Source organism: Cololabis saira, chromosome 17 (genome assembly GCF_033807715.1).
Source record: "Cololabis saira isolate AMF1-May2022 chromosome 17, fColSai1.1, whole genome shotgun sequence".
Lineage (NCBI taxonomy): Eukaryota > Metazoa > Chordata > Actinopteri > Beloniformes > Belonidae > Cololabis > Cololabis saira.
In genome coordinates, this window is record NC_084603.1 from 14,663,089 (window position 1) to 14,682,847 (window position 19,759).

The 19,759-nt window shown below is 39.9% G+C and overlaps 1 protein-coding gene across 5 annotated transcripts in view; it reads right to left on the minus strand.

Annotated features, from left to right (window-relative positions):
- The window catches only part of LOC133464073 (sorbin and SH3 domain-containing protein 1), a 78,791-nt gene extending 59,316 nt beyond the window's left edge, over window positions 1-19,475 (minus strand). Inside the window, exons 1-4 of one of the 5 annotated variants that reach the window (XM_061746044.1) lie at window positions 19,349-19,475; window positions 1,672-1,714; window positions 1,320-1,397; window positions 803-919 (exon numbers count right to left, since the gene is read on the minus strand). In XM_061746044.1, the coding sequence (XP_061602028.1) occupies window positions 803-919; window positions 1,320-1,353 (151 nt within the window). In that variant the 5' untranslated portion in view covers window positions 1,354-1,397; window positions 1,672-1,714; window positions 19,349-19,475. Of the gene's footprint in view, window positions 1-802; window positions 920-1,319; window positions 1,398-1,671; window positions 1,715-2,670; window positions 2,866-5,573; window positions 5,679-5,706; window positions 5,977-19,348 lie in introns of those variants that run through there. The other 4 variants (XM_061746047.1, XM_061746042.1, XM_061746046.1 and 1 more) reach the window with 4 other exon arrangements.
- Window positions 19,476-19,759: the final 284 nt, after the last annotated feature.

A 19,759-nucleotide genomic window follows, 5' to 3' on the forward strand; every position in this document is an offset into this window, starting at 1 on the left:
ATCAAGATTTGATTCGATCCGATTCGATTCAATCCGATATTGATTTGGGTTAGTGTTATTAAAACTGTTTTTTGAGCTGTTGCATGAATTATATGACTGTAGTTCTGCAACATATTAATACTAGTATTATATTGAGATTAAACAGCAAGTATTGGCAGCTAATGATGCTGTAAGGACCAATCAGCTCCCAGAATGCTGATAGAACTGCTTTCAGAAACATCGTGGGGCAGAATTATCAAACAGATCCAGGGAGGAAACAGAGACGCATGAAATCGGTTTTATTTTTTCCCCATTTATGAGAATTTGGTTTTTAACATTTATGCAAATGTAACCCTAAGACAATATATAAAGCAAAGAAATATAGACAATTTATGCAATTATAACTGAAAACTTTAATGTTTTCATACCTTTAAACATATTTAAAGGTAAAAACATGGCACCAGTTATTCTCGTGTCCAACAAAATCTTCCTTTTTTGGGCATAAACAAAAAAGTACCAAAAGTTGTAATGTAATGATGAAAAAAAAAAAAAAAAAAAGTTTAAATCGATCTTTAGACATATGAATCAATTTTTAGGAATTAATATGAGAATCGATTTTAAAATCGGAGAATCGATCTTTTCAACACAGGCCTATTATATAATCCCAGCATGTTTTTTTTTTACAATCAAATAATATGATGGAAAGCCTCTGCCCACATTCTAGTCTTTTTTTGAAACAGCAATGAAATTATTACAGTCATCTAAATATTATTTCATCATGTGGACAGCTCTTATGCAACAGATGTGGTTTAGTCAGTCTTACTTGGAGCTGTGATGGCGTTCGGCTCCTCGCTGATGCAGCCCTCATCATCTATGTGGACAAGCGTGGCCCTTAGAGTCACAACTCCTTTCCCTTTGCACACTCTGCTCGGGTCCAGATCTGAAAACATTCAAAATGACACTCCCACTTCAACCGTTCTCCACCGTTTAAGTCACAGCCCTCTCCGTCCGGTAGCCTGTGATCAATTCTCAAAGTGTGCTTCTGCTTCAGAGCGGCTGGGAGCTCAACCTTATTGTTACCTCATGGCCCAAATGACTGAAATAGAACTGGGATTTCATAACCAGGACATGAAATGACTATGCTGCTGTCTGCAACGCTAATGAACCCAATCACGCTGTCAGCCGTGAAAGTAGAGCAGCTGAAGTTTGTCCTGTATGTGTCATTTTATTTTATCTTTTCTACTTATCTGCACATGCAGTTAAAATAAAAGCACAAGTGAGTTTAAAGCCTCCTTCAGTTGTAGTAAAAAATGAGGAGGTGGACTGGACGGAGGCCTCACCTGCGTTGGGAATGAGCTCCGGAGAGCCTTTCATGGTTTTCAGAGGCGTGATCCTCACGGCGCTGACCGCCCGAGGACCTGATTCAACACAACCAGCAAACACGGAGAGACAAGAAGAAAAACACAACTAATATTATTAATTAAGGTAAAAAAAACATCTCTGTAAAGGCGTCATTTCCATTAAAGTAAATAAAAGGTATCCATTTGCTATCTCAGAAATATACAGCAGACGGTGCATTTAATGTGATGCAAATAATGAATTCAAAAGAACTGATAAGGCATAGTTCCAGCATCGAACACATGTTGTTTACTGAATTATCTGATTCAAAAGTGAGTGAGAGGGAGGACTTACCTGGAGTTGCTCTTGGTTTTCTGCTGCCCTCTGCTGGAGAGCCCTGAAACAACCACAGGGAAGATGCTCAGCAGTGACGCTAATAAAAGTATTGATATTCGCAGTACTCGAGTTGTAAAAAAAGAATCAGGGGGGATGGTGGATTTTATCACATGGGGACAGATAATTTGTGCTGATTACAAATAATATAATATATTACAAATAATAGCACACTGACCAAAACACCTGCAGAAATACTGCAGGAATGACATAGCAGCAGTTAAATGCAGCCTTCTGTAAGCTTTAAATATCCACTGGGCTTACATCAAATACATCAAAACACAACAATAAAAACAGTTTTCTGAACTTATCAATATGACTCTGTCCTTCACAGGATAAGTAAAATGGAGCACTGCAAAAACTAAAAATGTTAACAAGAATATTTGTCTTATTTCTAGTTAAAATGTCTTATATTAGTAAAAAAAATCTCATTACACTTAAAACAAGACTCATGACTGGAAAAAACAACAATTTTCACTTGTTTCAAGTAGAAAATCTGCCAGTGGAACAACATTTTTTTGCTTGTAATGAGAAGATAAATCTTGTCCCACTGGCAGATTTTCCTACTTATTTCAAGTGAAAATTTACTTGAAACAGGTGAAATTTGTCAAATAAGTTATTTTTCTGGTGATGACTCTAAATGTTGAAATAGCAGTAAAATCACATTCATTGATGAAATGACATAAGGGATGGAAAGGGGGATGGCAGTTTTACAGGGGGGATGATTTTGACCGTTTTTATTTCAGGGGGGATGCCATCCCCCCTCATCCCCCCTCAACTCCAGGACTGGATATTCGGAGAAAGAGCAGATTATGGATAATTACATGACTGTTTATGTTTTGTTTTTATACTAAAGGGACAAAGGCTGCAGAAGCTGTACGAAGAAACCGTAGCTTTACATCTGTAAAACATTTAGGTATTGAGTCTGGGATAATAGCAGCACCTGCAGCAATAACTTACTTGCTCTCCTCCTGCTACTGTACTTCTCACTCAAGAAACCTGAAGAAACAAGCATCAGCTGCATGTAGGAGCCAGTACAGTGACCGGACCAGTGCTTCGATGCACCGTCGCCATGCAGAATGAGTGAGATTTCAAATAAAGAGTACAGGACTGTCTCAGAAAATTAGAATATTGTGATTTTCTGTAATGCAATTACAAAAACAAAAATGTCATACATTCTGGATTCATTACAAATCAACTGAAATATTGCAAGCCTTTTATTATTTTAATATTGCTGATCATGGCTTACAGCTTAAGAAAACTCACATATCCTATCTAAAAAAATTAGAATATTCTGGGAATCTTAATCTTAAGCTTTGATCAGCATAAATTAAACTAATAAAAGGCTTGCAATATTTCAGTTGATTTGTAATGAATCCAGAATGTATGACATTTTTTTTTTTCAATTGCATTACAGAAAATAAAAAAGTTTCACAATATACTAATTTTCTGAGACAGTCCTGTATATTACACATGTTCAGAATGGATTGCAAAGCTTTGATGGTAAAAGAAACTACTGCATATCTTGCTGGAGTTGGACATCAAAGCTCTCTCATCTCTTTCAGCCCTTAAGTAGCTTGAATTTTAGCCTGCACTATAGGAATTACACAACATCAAAAACTAGTGTCTCCTCTTTAAGGACCACGTTGTGGGGAGGGAACGAGAACAAAGAAATGCTGATCTGAGCTGCGTCAGGTGGAGCAAACAGAAGTAAACACCAAGGCCACCAGGAAAGTAGCAGTGAAACACTTCCCATTTGGTTTCTGGCTCTCCCATTGTACTCCGCCAGCAGGGCTGATTTAGGAGAGGTCCCCCTTGAAAAATGCCAAGAAATCAGCCGGTTCAGCCAGGAAAAACATCAACAAAGATGCTTAAATAGTCACTGGTGCATGCATATAAATAGTCTTCAGCAGTGTTTTCATTACGAGACAGTGTTTGCATGAAAGCATGACTGGCGTAATCTATGTAAAAGCGTATTCCTAGATTTAAATGTTATCCTCCTTTTAAGACTGTGTGCTTGCTTGTTCCAGCTTGTTTTGAGTTTGTGTGAAACTGTGTCTGCGCTGTGTTTACAAATGGCAGTAAAGACGCCAACCTGCAGAACAGGCTGGGGGATTGATGTTCCAGCTGGAAACCTCCACAAATAGGCCTAAATGGATGAGGGGAAAATGGGAGCTATTCCAAACATCTCTCCGGGGGATACTGAGCTAAAACCTTTTAAACATCTCTCAGTCTCGGTGCTAAGCTTTCCCCGAGCATAAGAAAATATGTATTTATTTTTCCTCTTGCTAATAAAATCAACCGGCTTCCTGACCCCCTGCATCCCTGAGAGGCGTTGCATCCCTGATCTCATTTCCACAACCATTAACGGTCATGCGTTTGAGGAGTGCTTAGACTGATCTCATCCCGCCTCCGCCGTATCCTCGTATGAACCCCGACATGCAGAAGAAGCACTTTCAGAAGAGATTCAACCTCTCGGGTTTAATAAATAAGGAGAAAATGACAGCATGCAGCGTTCGGTTCTCTCTATAAACACACGAGAGCAGAGATCACCCCGAGCCTTTTTAGGGAGCGAGGATTCTGAGCAGAGCAGGGCAGAGAACGCCATCCATCAAGCCCCTTAACAAAAAAGAAAAGGACAGCAGTGCTGGACGTGCAGGCTGGGCCCAGACAAACAAGAAAATAAGAGGAGACTGTATCAGCTAAATTCTTGTAAAATTGCTCAAATGAACAGTCGGTATAATCTAGGCAGCTACCAGACACTGCACATTTTATTTTGGGCTCAGTTCTGCCCATCTGTGAGGACAAAGCAAACAGTTACGACGCTAACTCTCCATCTGGTGGATCGGGATGCGGATCAAGAACATATTTTGTGAAAATTAAATAAAAATAGTTGAATTGGTTTATAGTGGCTGTTTTTCAGATTTGTCTTATAAAGATGTACCATGACAAGAAGAGAAAAGACCATTGTCACAACTTTAAGTTAATAAATATTAGGGATGGGCGGTATGGACTAAAAAATGTATCACGATAATTTCTGGCATTTATCCCGATAACGATAAAAATGACGATAAAAAAAATACCAATTCAACTCCACCTTTTTAACTATAAATCTATCTCGCTCTCAGATCCGCCATGTTTGTTACACAAAAACGTCATCAACGGGAATTTATCCTTCTTTCTTTCTTTCTTTCTTTCTTTCTTTCTTTCTTTCTTTCTTTCTTTCTTTCTTTCTTTCTTTCTTTCTTTCTTTCTTTCTTTCTTTCTTTCTTTCTTTCTTTCTTTCTTTCTTTCTTTCTTTCTTCCTTTCTTTCAGGCTCATTTCCTTCCTTCCTTCCTTTTTCCCTTCCTTCCTTCTTTCCTCCTGCTCTCTCCTTCCTTCTTCCCTATTTTCCCTTCCTCTTTTCTCCCTTCCTTCCTCCTTTCCTTGTTTTCTCCCTTCCTTCTCCCCTTCCTTCCTTCCTTCCTTCCTTCCTTCCTTCCTTCCTTCCTTCCTTCCTTCCTTCCTTCCTTCCTTCCTTCCTTCCTTCCTTCCTTCCTTCCTTCCTTCCTTCCTTCCTTCCTTCCTTCCTTCCATAAATCAGCTTTTCACAAAAACGTCATCAATGGGAATTTATCGTTTTTACCGCGAGATGACAAATTCTTACCGTGGGGAATTTTTTTGACGGTATATTGTGAACGGTAAAATATTGCCCATCCCTAGTAAATATTGGTTAAATATTACCAAATAAATATAGAGACATTAGAAAAGTGTAGGTGTTATTTATTTCTTACATTTCAGGTCAGTCAGAGAGATACTCTCTACCCAGAAATGTGTTGTCAACCAAATATAAAGGCAATAAAGGAAAGATAATCCCCTCTACCTGTCTCAGGTCCACTCCATCACACTTGCTCAAATGCTCTTGAGTCTCACAGAAATATCTTTCCAAAACAAACAACTCCCAGAAGCTAATGACGATCTAAAAGCCTGCGTTTCCAGAGTGATCCGTTACTCACTTGATGAAATGCACGGATAGTCCTTAGTCCACGTACGTCAGGTCCATCTGAAGCCCCGTCAGCCGTCTGGCTGAGCTTTGAGGGTTGAGCTGGGAGGGACGGTCCCACCGCTGACCTTGACCCTTGATATCAAAGGGGTCTGTTTGTTTTTGACAGCAGGCGCGTCCAGATGGACCTGTCACCACATGCCACCTGAGAATGTGGCACCCACTCAACACTGCGCAGACCACCATATAAAATCCTCCTCTGGCTGGAAATGCACACACAGGACGAGCCAATGAGAGACAAACAACCGCTGGAGGACGGACAAGTCGCTACTGGATGACTGAACCAAACGTAAGGTCCTCAAAACATCAATAATATGTGCATATGATAACAACGTGATAGATTTAGGCCACGTTTACACATAGCCGGTTTAGTATTTACAAAAACGGATATTTCCCCCTCTACGTTTTGAAAAATATCCTCGTTTACAGAACCTGCATAAATAGCTGTTAAGGTGCTATGAGCAGCCAAACCTGCAGGGGGCAGTGTAACGAGAAGATAAAGTCATGCTAGCCAATCAGAATCCTGGAAAAAAACGTCAACAAATGACACGTGCAAAGCCTGAATAATATGGTTCCGCGTTAAATCGACGGCGACGGCGAAGTGGAGTTACTTTTAAGTGTGACGTTAGAATATAAAACAGGTAAAATACAAGAAAATATTGACGGTGGCCAAACTAATTGTAAACACAGGTCGCACACATGACGCTGGTGACGTTTCTGTCGCATAATGTGACGTTCTGAAGTAGTGCTGGGCGGTATGACCAAAAATTTATATCACAGTATTTTTCAAAATTATATCGGTTTCACGGTATATCACAGTATTTTTTTTTTTTCATGCACAACTGGGTGTTAACACATTTTCTAATGATTTGGAAAGGAATTGCTGCAGTAAATTGGCTTAGAATGGCCTATTTTACTGTCATGAGGAGGATGCATACGGTAAATCAAATAAATTTGATTTAGGCATGCTTTTCAAAGAAAAAAATCTTTTACAAAATTACAAGGTAGAAAATATTTATTGAACATAAAAAACTGAACATTTTTTAATTTCCCAGCATTATGTTGTTTTGGTTCCACCTCCTGGTGAATGTTAGGTAAAATTCTTATGTGGTTACTCTTTTGTTGGCCAACGATTTATGTTTGTGGTGCAACCGGTACGGGAGCGGCCAGTCTATTTCCTTATATTACAACGCCGTTATTAATTGTTCGTTTTTTTTTCGTTCCGAAGTGTTTTTTTGTCATTTTCGGCCGAACAATTTCGGTTACCGAACAATCGGTGCATCACTACTGCTAAACAGTCCCCTCACAAACAGTGTCCAGCGGCGCGGCGGAACGTAGCACCGCGCGGCGTCCCCAACGTTGTGTACGCTACTGTACATACTCACCGGTATTACGGTATATGAACAATTTATATCAGAAGAAAAATAAACACCGGTATTCGGTATGAACCGGTATACCGCCCAGCACTATTCTGAAGCCTAAATCTCTGTTTCTCTCTGTTTACAAGCAAACGTGAAAACAGAGTTTTTGAAAATCCATCTCTCTCTCTCGCCGGAGTTTTCAGAAATTATGGTTTTTGGTGACTTTGAGCTTCGTTTTCGTGTAAACGAACGGCCAAAACGCATGAAAACGCCACCGTTTTTGCTCCGTGTAAACGGGGCCTTAAACTACATCTGTGGTACAAAAATGTTCTCAAATGTACGCAATAACAACAAAAATGCATGCATGTGGATATAAACACAAATATATTACTGAAGTAATTCCTAATTATTATGGACTGTTTATTTTTGAAAAACAAAGAAGGAAGTTGGAAGGTCAGAGGTGGAGTTCAGGAAACCACTTTCACATCCATGAAGCGTAATAATCAAACTGCTTCCCACAAGGTCAGTCTGCTTCCTAAAACACAAGTTACAAGTTTGTCCATCAAAGAAATTGAGCTAGTATATTTGCTTTTACCTGGACTTTAACAGACATCCCATACCAAAAGAGGAATCAGGTCATTTTCAAAAACACTTACCATAACATTAATTAGTAACCATTCTTAGCAAGACAGTTAAAACTGATTGTAGGCACCTCATTGTGACTCTGACCCCAACAACATGATGGTCTTTAATTGCTTTGACATCTTAATTTGTTTGCTTTGTTCTGAATCACTTGATGAGTTTGTAAACTTAGCGTAGCGTTTTCCTCTTGCTTTAGCTTCTTTCCATGTAAAGATAAACATGTAACTTTAAACCGTGTGGGGAACATCCTCATTGCTTATTGGTCAGAAGTTTCTGGTGCAGCATCAAATCATGTAAATACAGGAAGAAAACCACGTGTTGTGGAACTGTTGACGCAGCAGACATCTGATTTGGTGGTCGTCCTGTTTTCCAAAATGAAAAGTGGCCACGGCTGGAGAGCAAGATTTTGATGTATTGGAGTTGCCAAAGGAACAATAACAAGACAGTCCTGCAGGTTGTGTGCATTAATCATACAGACGTTTACACTACAGGATTAATCCTGCAGAAACCAAACTCTCTGCTTCATGTTGTGTGATTCTCGCCCTTCACGCGAGGTTTTGGTTTGGTGTGCTTCATCAAAAGGGAGCGCTGCCCCAGAGTTGGTTAGATGAACCAGATCAAGACCACATCCGTTTTGAAGGTCTCGGTTAAGTTATTCAGGCTCACACCCAAGTGTAATTATGACTGTCACACCTGATGAAACAAACCTCACTGAGCAGGAAACTCTATATTACGCTTTTTATTTCTACTATGTGATGTTTTAGTGTCTCTGTAAAGTACTTTGAACCACCTGGTTGTTGAATTGTGCTATTCACATACACTTGCCTTGCCTTGCCTTAGTGCCGCCCTAGTGGCTCCCTGGAACTTTTTAAAAATGTTTGACCTTTTTTTTCCTTTTTTTTCTTTTTTTCTTTCCTTTTTTTCTTCTTTTTTTCCTTTTTTTCTTTTTTTCCCTTTTTTTCTCTTTTTTTCTTCCTTTTTCCTTTCCTTTTTAATCTCAACATTTCGATTTTTTTCTCGACATTTCGACTTTTTTCTCGAGATTGTATTTCAACATTAATCTCGACATTTCGACTTTTTTCTCGACATTTCGACTTTTTTCTCGACTTTTCAACTTTTTTCTCAAGATTGTAATTTAACATTAATCCTGACCTTTCGACTTTTTTCTCGAAATTTCAACTTTTTTCTTGAAATTTCAACTTTTTTCTCGAAGTGCATAATGAAAAAAAAAATTCCCCCAGTTATAACTAATATAGATACATGCAGCATGTGTTGCCTTCATTCTAAAGCTTATACAAGACTTTTCATTTTTTGCGGCTCCAGATATATCTGGTTTTTGTGTTTTTGGTCCAATATGGCTTTTCAATATTTTGGGTTGCCTTGCCTTGCCTTGCCTTGCCTTAAGGGGACTAAAGCCAGCAAGGGTGAGAGCCGCCTAACGAGGTGCATCTACGTGAGTAAGATATTGTAATTTTGAAGTGAATATCTTCTTTATCAGATATTAAATTAAATTAATCTTAATTATGATTTTAACGTTGACCACAAATGATCACAAATAATTAAATAAAAACAAACAAAAAACACGTATTTGCCACCTTCTGTCTTGCTTTCTGAATGCCAAGAACACATAGATTCCTCTTGTCCACACGTTAGTGATTCCTTCCTTATTTTATGTGCAAAATAGAGTTATTTATTTAAGTAACATTTAGATAAAGTTGGTGTTTCTGGCCAAAAACTTTTGTGGGATTATCTCAGCCGCTCCAGCTGCATTCATTTAAAAAATTTTAAACAGTTGTGATTTCAATGTTGATCAAAAAAAATCACAATTATGATTTTTTTCTCCATATATAATTCAGCAGCCGTAAAATCTGCATTCTGCAACATTGTCTGTCTCATGCAACTCAAACATTAATACCTATAAGCTCCAAGACAACCTGAACCGCTCTGTTTTAATGTCATATCAACTCCCTGATTTGCTGTGAATGTCCACTCATGATCAAGTCGCCAGCATCCGATGATTACACCCCTCTGACAGGTGTGTTTATATTTTGCTCTCCACTTGAACTGTCTGAACTCTCTCGAGTGTGGACTAACTTCCCCATACGTAATCCAAATGTAATATAACTCGACACGTCTTTAGCAGAACGGCCTCCTCAGCTACGTCTCCTGAAAAGCCTCTGCAGCTATTTCTCCTCCCGGCTCCAGCGCTGTGGCATTTGATGACGTGATTATGCAACCATTCCCAACTGAAGCTTTGAACTCTTCTAATTCGTGTTTTGAAAACCTCTCACAGACTGCATTTGGCCGCAGAAGCTTCTGCAGAAGTCAGACAGACTCCATTAAAGGTTGATTAAGGTGCACTGTGTGGCCAGCTGCTAATACATTTCTAGAAACCCAAATCGTTGGAACACATCGTGACAACTGATGTGACAACCACCGCTAACTGATCACTTGTATTACTAATGACGTATACACTGCAAAAACTCAAAATCTTAACAAGAATATTTGTCTTATTTCTACTTAAAATGTCTCATTTTTAGTCAAAAAAATCTTATTACACTTAAAACAAGACTCATCACTGGAAAAAACAACAATTTTCACCTGTTTTCAAGTAGATTTTCACTTGAAATAAGTAGAAAAATCTGCCAGTGGAACAAGATTATTTTGCTTGTAATGAGAAGATAAATCTTGTCCCACTGGCAGATTTTTCTACTTATTTCAAGTGAAAATTTACTTGAAACAGGTGAAAATTGTCCAAATAACAAGTTATTTTTCTGGTAATGACTCTTGTTTTAAGTGTAATGAGACTTTTTGACTAAAAATGAGACGTTTTAACTAGAAATAAGACAAATATTTCTGGTAAGATTTTGAGTTTTTGCAGTGTATTTTCAACTGCCCTTGCACTCCATCCTTTCTGGACAACAGAAAAGTGTTGTAAATATACATGAGAACAAGATTATTTACAAAGCTTTACAAGGCTTTTTCAGGGTTTTCAGTTGCAACATATTACATACTATATCAGTTCACATGAACAGAAAATTCACAGTTCAGTGAGCAACACAGTCCACACGGATCTGGGGTCGGTGCACTGAAGACGACTGAAGAGACAATGAACTAACAGGGAACCGGGAATATGGCCAGCAAGTCATGCTCCAGCAGTGCAGTTCACAAGGTTAACGTCATGATGGAATGACAGTTAAGTGAGATACTTCAATATGGTTATAATCTTTTACAACTGTTGAATCTATTTACAAATGTGCAATAACAGTTGACCATTGTTATGATTCAATACTTCAGTGTACAACTTTGTCTTCCTGAGACTAACCTCTGACAGGAGCCAATGCACAACCACAAATGTGTTATGTCTATTACAATAACATGTCAAATAGAATTAAAAAAAAGGAAAACCGCTCCCAGCAAGAACTATAAAATATCCTTTTGTGTAAATAAGCATTTGAACTATAGCGTCTCAGGCAGGAAGACTCCATCTGATCAGGTACGTGTATTTTTGAATTAAATGTGAATGCATAGCTTTCTGGCTGTATCGGACTGGAAAGACTAACGTACATTGCTAAAGGAAAACGAAAGGACTTTGCTGAACTCTGGGAACCATATACGAACCATATATGAATTTTTATTTTTTTTTATTTTTGTTTAATTTATTTATTTAATTTATTTTATTTTTCCTCCCTGATTGGTTAATTCAATATATTATTTATATTTCAATTGAAAATGGTGCAAGCTAAGTGTATGTGTGTCTATGTAATGTATGTGTAAATGTTGTATGTCTGAAAAACTAAAAAATGACAATAAACATATTGTGAAAAAAAAAGAAAAAAATGTGAATGCATGGTGCTCGGAAAATAAAACTAACTTTTATGGTGATTTCTTTTGGTGATTTTGGTATTGCACATGTCGATGCTGCAATAACGACACATCTTCAGTATGCAACTCTGATGCCAACAAACACTTCTTTTGTTCCTCTCATGGGACTGAGGCGAGACACTCACAGTTTTATCTAGTTCATGGGTCAGCACCGCAGTTTTAAGATCCAAACTTCAAAAGACACGTCTTTGCATACAAATCTCTGAAATGATATAATTCTTACTGCTTTATATGCCAACAATCTTCAATATTCTTTCAAATGGCACCGTGAAAATCAAGTAATAATGCACACCTTCTAAATCGAAGGAAAGTTTGGAAAAAACTCCCTCTACACTTGAAGAAAAATAGATGATGTCCTATTTACTGGGGTAATGCTAGTGTTTTGCTAGTCCTTTTCTTTGCTGGTCATCTGCAGTGTTTTGAATTGGGAGCAATAATAAGTCTGATGTGAATCCCAGTCTTAAAACGGAACAAAGGCGTGATGGTACTGAGCTGGACTAGGATGTACTGTATGCGCGCTGGGGGTCTCTGTGAAACGTTCACAGGCCGCCTTGACACTAAAGCTTTGCCAGCACAAAAGAGCCCTCATCACACACTCAGCTGTACTTTGGACGGAGAGAAAGGGCCCGTTACGTAACACTGTTTGACTTCTGCTTTGTCAACAAATGGCAGAGAGGGGAGAAGCTAGCCAGCGCTGCACGTAAATCCCACCAAACAGCTCCAAACAAGGCTAGAAAGGGCCGCGCCAGAGCACAGCTCCTCCGCCTAATTGAGAAAAGACCCCGCCGGCCCCTCCTCCGTCTCATCTCTCTTCCATAAACAGCTTCCATTCTGGACGGCCGCCTGAGATTCTACACATTCCTGCAAGCAAAGCTGTTCAAGGCTCATTTCGAAACAACCGCAACATAAAAGGAAATGAATGTATTTTACAAACTACGGCCTTCATAGGCTCCGGATTAGGGACGACACCTGTGCATAATGGCTTTATCTTACGTTGATTTGTACAGGGAGGGCTTGCTTGAACTCCAATAATGGTGTAGAAGTAAAGAAAAATTAATTTATTTGTTGTCATTCCCATTAGGGATGGGCGGTATGGACTAAAAATGTATCACAATAATTTCTGGCATTTATCCCGATAACGATAAAAATGACGATAAAAAAAATACCAATTCAACTCCACCTTTTTAACTATAAATCTATCACCACATTCAGTCTTTGGAGCCCCCAAAACACTGCTCTGAAAGATACTAAATACTACTTCTTTCTTTCTTTCTTTCTTTCTTTCTTTCTTTCTTTCTTTCTTTCTTTCTTTCTTTCTTTCTTTCTTTCTTTCTTTCTTTCTTTCTTTCTTTCTTTCTTTCTTTCTTTCTTTCTTTCTGGCTAATTTCCTTCCTTCCTTCCTTCCTACTTCCTTCCTTCCTTCCTTCCTTCCTTCCTTCCTTCCTTCCTTCCTTCCTTCCTTCCTTCCTTCCTTCCTTCCTTCCTTCCTTCCTTCCTTCCTTCCTTCCTTCTTTTTTCCCTTCCTTCCTTCTTTACTTGTGCTCTCTCCTTCCTTCTCCCTTCCTTTTTTCTCCCTTCCTTCCTTCCTTCCTTCCTTCCTTCCTTCCTTCCTTCCTTCCTTCCTTCCTTCCTTCCTTCCTTCCTTCCTTCCTTCCTTCCTTCCTTCCTTCCTTCCTTCCTTCCTTCCTTCCTCCCTCCCTCCCTCCCTCCCTCCCTTCCTTCCTTCCTTCCTTCCTTCCTTCCTTCCTTCCTTCCTTCCTTCCTTCCTTCCTTCCTTCCTTCCTTCCTTCCTTCCTTCCTTCCTTCCTTCCTTCCTTCCTTCACGTACGTGTGCGTGGATTTAACACAGAACCATAAATCAGCTTTACACAAAAACGTCGTCAACGGGAATTTATCGTTTTTACCGCGAGATGACAAATTCTTACCGTGGGGAATTTTTTTGACGGTTTATCGTGAACGGTAAAATATCGCCCATTCCTACCGTAATTCCCATATTTAAGGGCTTATTTTCAGGATATTTCCTGACGCTTTAGATAAAAGGTCCAGTGCTCATTAAAGAAAGATGTCTTGAGAGTCTGGAGAGTGTAAGAGCCATCGTGTCCATGAGATGCCCTGACAGTTATTGGACTTGACCAGAGCCAGATAGGGAACACTGGCCTGCTGCGTGTGAATGTCCTGGGGGGTGAGTGGGCTGGGGGGCTGCAGTTGGCTGCACGGTGCTAACTATCCGTTATCGACACTGTGTGAAAGAGCCGGGCTGCTTAGAGCATGTCTGCTATATGAGCTCCTGGCACGTCAGTTACAGTTTTAAGATGATGCATCTCCACAGCGAGTGCTCCAGACTGGACTCCAGAACCGAGGATGCTCGAAGGATAAACAGTGATTACGTTTACATGCAGTCAAAATTCGGGTTATTGCTAATATTCCGGTTACTGAAACATTCGGAATATTCCGTTTACATCCGTGAGCAAACAGGGTTATCCCTGTTTACATGGTAATTAATCATTCGGGATATCTGGATCAAACCAGCGACGAGCGGAGAACGTCATGACGCAATTAGCGTCATCTCCGCTTCTTCTTCCTGTATCCAAATTCAAAACAAATGCTGCTTCCCGCAACTTTTCTCTCACCTTCTTGTAAATCTCACTATCCCCGTACTTTCTACCGTCTACAAATGCTGAAATGTTCATATCCTTCATTACATTTATGAAGTGATTAGTCTCCTCCTCACTCCAAAAGTGTGGCGTGGTCTTGCGTTTCTTTGTGTTTATAAGAACTTCCTGGACTCCAGGATTCCTTGTGAACAGAGTATGCGCAGAAAATAAATTCCTGTTCCGTTTGATCGGGATATTCCGTTTGGTGTTTACATGACCCAATATTCGGGTTTTAAGAGGAGTAACCCAGGGGTCATATTTGGGTTTTTAAAAATCCGAATATGAGCAAATTCGGGTTATTCAAAGGGGTTATTGGTGTTTACATGGCCGTGCAAATTCGGGTTATTGCCAAAATTCGGGTTTTAAAAGGGTTTATTGAGTGCATGTAAACGTAGTCACTGAGCTGAATATCTGAAAAACTCTTTCAAATGTTTTACTTTTGTCCACACTGGGGGAAAAGTTCAAAATAGGAGAAGTGTGGACGCGCCGGCATAATTAAGATAGGAATACATTCTTTTCGATGCAGGATTTAATTTGGGGAGATGAATAAGAGACACGGATGATATTTGCTTCACGTCATGACTATTTAATGAGCTCAGCTGTGCACAACACATTCCTCCTGGCTTAGATACAGGACATTAAGAGAGCTGCAATGATAATTCACGTTATTGTCTGAGAGAGTGCTGAAAGCAATTCCTCATCTCTGTGGGATGTTTTGACTCCAACACGGATTGGAAGCTCTGAGTGTGTTCCCTAATATAACTCTGCGAGCGCCTGTGTGACAGGACTACTTGATAATTGAGTCATAGGATATGGCGGCTAAACGTGAATATAAACGGCGATGTGATAATCCAACAATTTTAAGTGCTATGAAGGTATCCTTGTGTGAAATGAGCGTGCGGCAGGACTCCAGAGACTCCCCATCATCCGTCTATTTCAGGAATGTGGGCGCAGTCTGATCTGTCCCATCACACGCAGACACAAACACAACAGGAGGCTCCATCACTAACAGCCCGGATTCACAGGTGGTAGCACACATAACAGAGCTTTCTCACCATTTAGTTTATTTTAAACTGAGTGATTACATACCATCGTCACTTTATAAAGTGGAACGATGAGAAAGACCACATGTCGGGACTTATTAGAATATCAGGGGGAAAAAACTGCTGTGATGCTGATGTTTTCAATCATGTAACTGACATCTAACAACGTGAAGAGGGGAAAAAACGGAGGCGGTCACTGCTTAAATCTGTCACCGAGGCATAAACGGCCTTTTCACTGCCTTGTTTACATGCGCCCCCGATCACGGGGCATGTGTGTGACGAGGACCTTGAGAAGCTGAAGACATCACTGCACCGTCCACCCATTGCTAAGCAACCTGGTCTAACTTTAACAAGGACTGAAAACAGAAACCTGGAGTCTGGCTAAAGCATCCGGCTCCATCCAAACTCATCTGTTATTCACCCAAAAGACAAAGATTGTTTTCTGGAAATGTCCCAGATGAGGTTGTTTGTGGTACGTTTTAACTTTGGCTTATAAATATGCACCCAGGGGAATGGACCATATTGTAGAATGGACACTTTGGGACCGTGTTCCTGCACTACAGAGGAAAATGTCCTCTCACATGTCTCAATGACACATAAAAGTACGGAAGAGTATTAGGGCCAGGCAGGAGAAAAATAAAAATAATATTTTAGAGGAGGAAGATTTTTTTTTCATTATGCACTTCGAGAAAAAAGTCGAAATTTTAAGAAAAAAGTCTTAATGTCGGGAAAAAAGTCGAAATGTCGAGAATATTGTTGAAGTATAATTTCGAGAAAATAGTCGAAATGTCGAGAAAAAAGTCGAAATGTTGAGAAAAAAGTCGAAATGTTGAGAAAAAAGTCAAAATTTTGTGAATAAAGTCGAAATGTTGAGAAAAAAGTCGAAATGTTGAGAAAAAAGTCAAAATTTCGTGAATAAAGTCGAAATGTTGAGAAAAAAGTCGAAATGTCGAGAATATTGTTGAAGTATAATTTCGAGAAAAAAAGTCGAAATGTCGAAAAAAAGTCGAAATGTTGAGAAAAAAGGCGAAATTTTGACTTTTTTCTCGAAATTGTATTTCAACAATCTCGACATTTCGACTTTTTTCTCGACATTTCGTATTTTTTCTCAAAGTGCACAATAAAAAAAAATCTTCCACTCTCAATTTTTTTTCCTCTTGCCTGGCCCTAACACTCTTCCGTATAAAAGACACATGTACTTGACATCATAATTCTGTTTCTCATGAGACTGTTTTTCTGCTGTAATTTAATCTGACAGTTTTCCCCAAACTGGACCATGATTATATCTGAAGACCGTGTTATCACCGAGGGGCAGCTGGCTTTGACAAATCTTTCCAATCAGTTTGGAGCTTGATGTTTCTCAAGGTTGCTCCGCTCAGATCCGACAGAACCGTGAAATGTGACTCTGAACCACCGCTGTAAAATATTAACAAGTGCTCCCGGTTCACACCAGCAGATCCCATCCTCACTCCACAGGTTCCCGTTTCTGCTGGACAGTTTCAAAAAGACCGAGCTGCGGCACGCCGACCCCCATTTATTCTGCTGCTGAACCAACAACAGCTACTGTCAGCTGGAATAAAAGCAAGTATAAAACATCGTTTGTTTGAATATTCTTTTAAACAAAGTAGTCTAAACCCTGAAGTCTTGCTTATACACATCAAAACACTGAAAAAGTAAAGAGAAAGTAAAGATAAAGTCCAGTTTACACAGTTTAGATTAAAGGTAGCAAATAGAGAAATACAAGGAGCAGCTACAGTAAATAATGAAGTGACTAAAAGTAGGACTCAAATGCAACAAAAAGAGTTACACAAGGGGATGGGCGGTATGGACTAAAAAATGTATCACGATCATTTCTGGCATTTATCCCGATAACGATAAAAATGACGATAAAAAAAATACCAATTCAACTCCACCTTTTTAACTATAAATCTATCACCACATTCAGTCTTTGGAGCCAAAACACTGCTCTAAAAGAATAATAAATACTACTAAACGTCATCAATGGGAATTTATCTATCTTTCTTTCTTTCTTTCTTTCTTTCTTTCTTTCTTTCTTTCTTTCTTTCTTTCTTTCTTTCTTTCTTTCTTTCTTTCTTTCTTTCTTTCTTTCTTTCTTTCTTTCTTTCTTTCTTTCTTTCTTTCTTTCTTTCAGGCTCATATCTTTCTTTCTTTCTTTCTTTCTTTCTTTCTTTCTTTCTTTCTTTCTTTCTTTCTTTCTTTCTGTCTTTCTTTCTTTCTTTCGCTCTGGCTCATTTCTTCCTTCCTTCCTTCCTTCCTTCCTTCCTTCCTTCCTTCCTTCCTTCCTTCCTTCCTTCCTTCCTTCCTTCCTTCCTTCCTTCCTTCCTTCCTTCCTTCCTTCCTTCCTTCCTTCCTTCCTTCCTTCCTTCCTTCCTTCCTTCCTTCACGTACGTTGTGCGTGGATTTAACACAGAATCATAAATCAGCTTTACACAAAAACGTCATCAACAGGAATTTATCGTTTTTATCGCGAGATGACAAATTCTTACCATGGGGAATTTTTTGGACGGTTTATCGTGAACGGTAAAATATCGCCCATTCCTATTACACACAACAGTTTGATTTAATTGTGCAGCATGTGCGTAAGATCACAGGGCTTGGCTGCTCTGTTATTGAACAAAAAGTTCTCAGCTGAGTGGCAAACATATGACTGCTGCATGTGCAGTTATGGAAACGTAAACATGTCGCAGGGCCGTGGTGACACGCTGCAGACCAGGGACCTTCTCTCCCTGTGACTCAGTCCACACTGATGGTGACGTGAAAATCAGAGGACGTGTGGGATCTGGAGGACGTCCTGTCCAACACCACACGCTGAAACAAGCAGAGGAGGCAGAGCTCCAGCTCTTCTCTGACCTTGAAACACTTTGATTAATTATTTGTGTGCGAGGGTTAATATTTTATCAAGCTTGTTTAGTGTCATGTTACTCAAGTAAAACCATGAATGAAACAGCAGGGAGAGAAATGTGCATCTGTGGAGTCTCTTTGGGAGAGACAACTCATTCTAGGAGGCCGGTGATTAATTAGCTTTATATTATGAAATTGGATTTAATTTATAAACGACATGTTTCCAGTTTTGTTTGTTGGACTGAGATATGTCGTAGAGGCATCTAATATTATAAATCCCATTTCTGTTGCTGGTGTCACATGCTGTTCATTATGAGTCTCAAGCCTGAGCTGGTTGTGAGTTGTAACATAGAGTTAAACATTTATGTCTCGTGTCAACAGAAACAAAGAATGCTGCCACTATTATTGCTGTGCATTTGCAAGGGAACAGGTGTTGTTAGTCATGCTCTTGAAAAGGACATTAAAATAGGGTCTGAGTGACTGCTTCACAGTATTCCACAAATATCTTCCTCCTGTCAAACAAACCTCCCACGCCAACTTGACAAAAGCCACAGCCTGACACGACTAGGGTGAAACTGCGTTCATTAAACTGTTCCTAACACCTCCATGCCGCATTATATGCATGCCATTAGGAGCATTGGTCCTGGTGTCACCGCCAGCCTGCATGGGGCAACTTAAAGAAACAACCGCACTAGAAAACATGACTCATTTCTAACCATGATTAGGGGGAATATTGGGGGTGATGTGGAGTCAGGGGGGCTGAAAGTGCTCTCTCCTGTCCTGGGCTGTCAGCAGCAGACTGCGGCAGCAGCCGAGCTGGGTCGCAGTATTTCCAGGGGATGGATGTGCCTGTGCTGCTGCAGCAACTGTCCCACACCAGAGTCTGCTGGGATGCAAACATCTAAACTCACTGAGAGACCCGAGCGAGCTCTGACAATAAATCTGCAGACCTGCCAGTGACTACACTGGTTAGAGAAATAAAGAAAAGAAAAAAAAAGAAAAGAAAAGCGATTATTTTGTTGTATTATACGATTATAACCCAAGGTGTAAGGAAAAAAATGACCATAAAAAGGGATGGAATCTTAATTTAAAGTGAACAAGACGGATGAATAAGGAGCTGTGTAGCATCCAGCAGCAGGAACACTCACTTGTCTGTGTTGGGGATCCAGCGTTGCAGGTCTTCTCCCCGGAGCTCCGTGCGCCGCCTGCGCCGCTCCAGCGTCCTGTCAGCGCCTCGCAGGCTCGTTACTCCGCAGGCTGCACCGCCTCACCGGCCTTTCTGCTGCAGCAGCTGCAGGAGCTGCAGACAGGCGGCCCTTCAAAATAAAAGACTCCGGCTCAAGGGAAGGATCCCAGCAATCACAATCAGGTTTATTGGCCAGGTCAGGTCAAACAAGACAGGGAATTTGACTCTGCTGTTTCCGCTCACTGTATAGTACATAGACACATGACAGATTTTATTAACCCTTGTACTGTCTTTGGGTCAAAATGACCTAATTCTCCTGTTCCTTCTTTCCTCCTTCCTTCTCCCTTCCCCTTTTCTCCTTTTCTCCTTTTCT